At 40.5% G+C, this 5,425-nt stretch overlaps 2 protein-coding genes across 2 annotated transcripts in view; both read right to left on the bottom strand.

The window, feature by feature from the left end:
• Window positions 1–208: 208 nt before the first annotated feature.
• On the bottom strand, window positions 209–3,879 carry LOC110114389. Its single transcript, XM_020847252.2, has 5 exons — window positions 2,937–3,879; window positions 2,462–2,541; window positions 1,966–2,418; window positions 319–1,788; window positions 209–217 (listed from the first exon to the last, which is right to left on the bottom strand). Exons 1-5 carry the CDS (start codon window positions 3,877–3,879, stop codon window positions 209–211), a joined length of 2,955 nt encoding a protein of 984 aa, XP_020702911.2.
• A 751-nt stretch (window positions 3,880–4,630) lies between these two features.
• Window positions 4,631–5,425, bottom strand: part of LOC110103895 (transcription factor MYB35-like) — a 17,268-nt gene continuing 16,473 nt past the window's right edge. The window contains exon 3 of the mRNA XM_028697569.1: window positions 4,631–5,234. Within this exon, the coding sequence (XP_028553402.1) occupies window positions 4,631–5,234 (604 nt within the window). The remainder of the gene's footprint in view (window positions 5,235–5,425) is intronic.

Consider the following 5,425-nt stretch of genomic DNA (forward strand, 5'->3'; position numbering starts at 1 on the left):
CATATACTCCTCGATAGTATTGTTATTGCACCAGTGATCCCAAATAACGGAAATAGGGGCAGTATTAGTAATATTGAATTTAAAACAGTGCTTGACCCCCACAGTAGTGTTGCAGATAGTTTTCCATTGCTTGGATGCAAAAACAGGAGGAGGTTTCCACAGAGACTTGTAGATACATAAAAGCCATTTGGAAAGAGGTGAGTGTACATTATACATCCTAAAAATCACAGAACAGTTGTAGGCAAATTGAAGTGCACTAATGGAAGGAATGCCAAGCCCGCCTTTAATTCTAGGCCTACAAACTTTGTCCCAAGATACCATATGGAGCTTTTTTGCAGCATTAGAATCTCCAAAGAACAGGAATTTAGAGCTAGTTCTATTGATATATTTGAGCACTGTTTTTGGCAAAATAGACCCCCTGATCCAATATGCGATGGTATTCTGAATTGTGAATTTTATGTATTGCAATCTACCCGCTAGAGATAGCAGGTTTGCTTTCCAACCATTCATTTTCTTGTTTAAACTATCCACAAGGGGTAAAAAGTCTTCAATTTTCAGTCTATAGAAAGATAATGGGATACCAAGATATGTAATTTTGTTGACTATGTTGTGGATGGAAAGAATTTGGCAAATATCCTGGACATTCCTCTGATTTTTGGGGATCATGATGGCACTCTTTTCATAATTTATGTGTAACCTCGTAGAAAGTGTGAAATCCCTAAGGATATTAGCCAAATTGTTACAATTATCCACAAAAGCCTCCCCAAAAATTAAAACGTCATCAGCGTATAACAAATGTGATAACGCGTAATTTTCATAAGAAATGCCTTTAAATCCCCTATTCTCCAAAAGATTGGAAAACGCATCCATGACAAGGCAAAAAAGGTAGGGACTTAGAGGACAGCCCTGTCTTAGACCAGCAGAAGTGGAAAAATAGCCCTCAATAGCACCATTAAGCAGAATAGAAAAACTAACATCTTTGATACAAAGTTTGATCCAGTTAACAAAAAGAGGAGGAAAACCTTTTTGCACTAGCCTAGAAAGCAAGAAATCACGACTGACAGAGTCGAAAGCCTTTCTGATATCCAACTTGGCACAAAAATAATTACTGTCCTTGCTTTTACCCGCATATGATAAAATATCATTAGCAAACAAAATATTGTCAGTGGATACTCTAGATTTGAGAAAGCCAGCTTGATTATCCATAACAATATGATTCATAACAGGTTTTAATCTTTCCGCAAGAACCTTTGCAATAATTTTATAAAGAACATTACATAGAGCAATATGTCTATAATCAGATAATTCAGATGCATTTTTATGTTTTGGTATGATAGCCAGTGCAGTTGCTTTTACACCATGCGGTAAGTAACATTTCTGAAAAAAAGAGTGAACAGCCCTACAAACCAAAGGGCCAACAATGTGCCAGGCTGATTTGTAAAAATAGAAATTATATCCATCTGGACCTGGAGCAGAATTAGTGTTACCCGAAAAAACAGCATGTTTTATTTCATCATCCAGCACATAGGAAGTTATGCGAATTGCATCAGCTTGCGACAGCTTAATCCCAGAGGGGATGCAATTGAGAGTCGCATTAGGGGGAGTTGGGGGATTATAAAGGCCTTGAAAATAATGAATTAATGAGCTTACCACATCAGCTCTAGAAGAAGAAGGGGAGTTTGCCAATAAGTTAAACACAGATTTAGAACTACCTCTTCTAATTCTAATTTTAGCAAATAGAAACTTTAAGTCATCCTCCCCCTGTCTTATCCAATTGACTTTAGCCCTCTGAATAATCCAAGAGGCTAGCATTGAATTAAATTTTGCTATATCCACAGTGCAAACTTTGAAAGAGTGATTAAGAACTACATTGGTAGGGTCTTCTTTTAGCTTAACCATCAGATCAGATTGCTTAGCATTTAAATCATCTAAATGCCTATAAATACATGAAGAAGAAGATCATACCTCACTCTTAACCGCATCCTTGATAAGATTTAAAGTATTCCTGAGGTGGGAAATAGGATTCCCATTGCAGGGTTTAGAGAAGAAGTCTAAAAGAATAGCCCAGTACTTATCAATGTTTGTCCAGTAGTTTTTAAAGAGAAAGCGATGATGCACCTGAATATTCATACCAGGGTTCAGGATGAGAGGGCAGTGATCCGAGCAAGAGGGGCTTTGGACAGCACAATAAGATTCAGGGAAAAAGTTCAGCCAACCCTCATTAACTAATACACTATCAAGTTTGATGTGTATAAGATTTGTAGTGCGCTGATTAAACCAAGTATACTTTAACCCAACTGAGTTTAAATCCACCAAACTGTTACTAAAAATCATATTGTTGAGGTCTATCAAAGCAGATTGATTAAGAGCAGTACCCCCCAGATTTTTCATAAGCAAAACGACAACAATTATAGTCACCTATTAACGCCCAGGGGAAATCATTATTTGGAGCCAGATGCACCAAGGTGTCCCATAATTCCTTGCGTTCCATGTGGTTGTTAGAAGCATAAATAGCAGATAATTGAAGCAGCGGTTTGTTGGCTACCCAAATAATACTGGAAATAACCTGATTAGATATCAGAGAAGGCTTGAAGGACAGCTTAGAGGCATCCCACTTGACCCATATCCTACCCGAGGAGGATAAGTTGAAGTTGTGACAGCTTTCTTCTATAGGAAACATAGAGTGAGAAGACTCGAAAAAAGGATCCAGGAGATAATTTGAATTGATCCTATTTTCCAGAATGCAGATCACACTTAAGTTAAAAGATTTGATAAGACGCTTACAACTGAAAACTTTATCAGGGTGATTAAAACCCCTGATATTCCACGCCGCCATGGGTGGAAAAAACATTAATTTTTAATATGAGGCAGGGGTTTTTTGTTCTGCTTCCCCCTAGCAGGTTTTTTGGACGCTGTACTAGCTTGCATTTGCTTACCCTTTTCCATGGCCTTGGATTTGCCCCCAGCCCCAGTATCTAACTTACTGTCTAAGCTCACATTATCATCAGACTGAAGTGTTTGTTCTTCCTCAATACTAAGAGCATCAAACTTATTTGGCGATATAAAATCTTTAGCAGGAACAGAGTTATGAGTAGTGGAAGAAGAAGAGATCGCCTCTTGAGGTGAGTTGAGATTGGGGATACCCAAGACAATAGCATCTACCGGAGGCAGAGAATCAGTTATAGGGAGGTCTTCTACTACAGACATATTATTTGGGGGAATATTTTGGGAGGTAGGTGAGTGTGGTTGAAATGAAAGAGTTTTCCCTATGGCATTGGTGATGTTAACAGCAGGCTGTGATGCAGATTGGGTTTTTGTGGTAATCTGTTCAGAATTTTGCTGAACAATAGGTGTAATTGGGGGTCTAGAGATATTCTGGCTTTTAGAATTATGTCTGTTTCGGGGCTTCCTACTATAACTTCTCCCTCTGATTCCAGCGTTATCATTAGCATTAGCTAGTTCTTCAGATGCCAACTTAGGCTTTGTCGGGCAAAAAGAAGAGGCGTGCATTAGGGACTTACAGTGCTCGCAAGGGGTCGGACGCCATTCGTATTGGACTTTCAGAGAGACAACATCACCATCTAATGATACCTGTATTTCCTCCGGATAGGTAGCAAGATTGTCCACAAGCACACATATACGAGCGAACGTGAGCCTGGTCTTTTGCTCCGTCAGCTTGTCCGCTGCTACCGGAATCCCTACTTTGCTGGCTATGCGCGATATTCCCTCCGAATTCCAACATGCAAGCGGGAGATCGTGTATTTTCACCCAGATCGGAACAGCAGAGAACTCTTCCTTCTTGGGCTTGAACTTCGGATGCCACTTTTGTAGAACAAATGGCTTACCAAGAAAAAACCAGACACCACGTGACCACGCCATGTCAAAATCTTCTTGACAAGAGAATCAGAGAAGGAAGAAACCGTCATTTAAGGAGAGAAGCTGCAGAGAGCCCTTTAATCTCCAAGTTTTGTTAATAGCCCCCAACAGAGCCTCATAAAAAGGCCTGCGACCAATAGAATAGCCGACCAGGCAGAGCTTCCATTCTTCCCCACCCTTACACAGCTTATCATCCGAGAAAGGTATGATCTCAGGCTCAGACGGATGGTGTGTAAAGTGGAAGGCTTTAAGAGCCGAAGCATCAGGAGCAAATACCTGATTCCAGTTCCTCGGCAAAACATGCGGCGCTCCTCCAGATGAAGATCCAAGAGGAGGAAAATCAGATGCAGAGGGAAGATCTGCCATATTGACGAAGGAGATCGGAGTCCTCCGGCCTAGCCGGAGGAGGAAGGAGCAGAAGAGAGTTCAGCGACAGAGGGCGGCGCAAGAGACGAGAAAACCCTAACCCGTCGCTTCACAATAAACGTTTTTCCGAAATAATTTAAATGACTATAAATCAGTTCTAATTATATTAATTATGATATCATGACTTACGTTTTTTCCTTAAAAATATTTGAACTAATTAAATCAAATATCTACCAAACTAACGGTAAAAATTGCCAGTCGAACTAAACATATAATAATTAAAGTTGAAAAATTAAGCAAAAAAAAAAATACTGATCATTTTCTTCTTCATTTTTAATAAAATATAAATAGAAAATCCAGTTTTTATAATAAAAAAGAGAAAAGAAATTTAAAAATAATAATGACCGCCAACAAAACCGGCGAACTCCGACATAATCTCCCGATCTCGATCGAGTATTTGCTCAATAAATGAACTCGGCCCATCGGCCGCCTCCTCCAAGCCGCCAAAATCAGCGTCAACGGCAACGAACGACGGCGCACGACAAGCATCTTGTTCCTCAAGGCACGAGAAAGCATCCTCCGCCAGAAACTGAATCCATTCGAGTTCCTGCAGTGTCGGCGGCGCGGGCGGAAGTGCACGTACTCCGGCAGCGTTTCGGTTGACTTCGTTCCAATGTGCTGGAAGAGTTGCAGGTTCGAGTGGCGGCGGGGTGGAATGTGAAAGGAGGATTTTTTTGAGGTCGCGGTTGAGGGTGGTGAGGCGGGAGTCGTAGAGGCCGACGCCAGCGGCGGAGGAAAACGGTTGGGTGGAGATGGCGGCGGTGGCGGCGGCGATGTGGAGGGTGGTTATACTTTGCTTGATCTCGGAGATAGGGCGGTGGGTGACGGGGTCGATGCCGTTGAGGGCCAGCTTCTTGCTCAGCTTCGTGTTCCAGTAGTTCTTCACATCGTTATCGGTTCGACCGGGGAGCTGGTTCGCAATTATAGACCACCTGCGTGTTAATATGGAGAATTACATATTTAATATTTTATTTTAGGAAGATTTACGTACATACCTCTTTATATTATTATATTTATATATTTAATATTTAAAATTTTAATATTACATACATATCAATTTATCACATATAGTTTATTTTAATATCAAATATGAGTGGTAGAAATAAAATATATAAGTTATATG

Source organism: Dendrobium catenatum, unplaced genomic scaffold (genome assembly GCF_001605985.2).
Source record: "Dendrobium catenatum unplaced genomic scaffold, ASM160598v2 fragScaff_scaffold_974, whole genome shotgun sequence".
Lineage (NCBI taxonomy): Eukaryota > Viridiplantae > Streptophyta > Magnoliopsida > Asparagales > Orchidaceae > Dendrobium > Dendrobium catenatum.

What these genes read in the sequence shown, in the direction of transcription:
- LOC110114389 (XM_020847252.2), bottom strand. Translation starts at nt 3,879, where the DNA reads ATGGCGTGGTCACGTGGTGTCTGGTTTTTTCTTGGTAAGCCATTTGTT. An exon ending in ATCCAAGGCCATGGAAAAGG is followed by an intron (nt 2,542 to 2,936) that starts GTAAGCAAATGC and finishes TTATTTGGGTAG; the next exon opens with CCAACAAACCGCTGCTTCAA. An exon ending in AGGAATTATGGGACACCTTG is followed by an intron (nt 2,419 to 2,461) that starts GTGCATCTGGCT and finishes GGGCGTTAATAG; the next exon opens with GTGACTATAATTGTTGTCGT.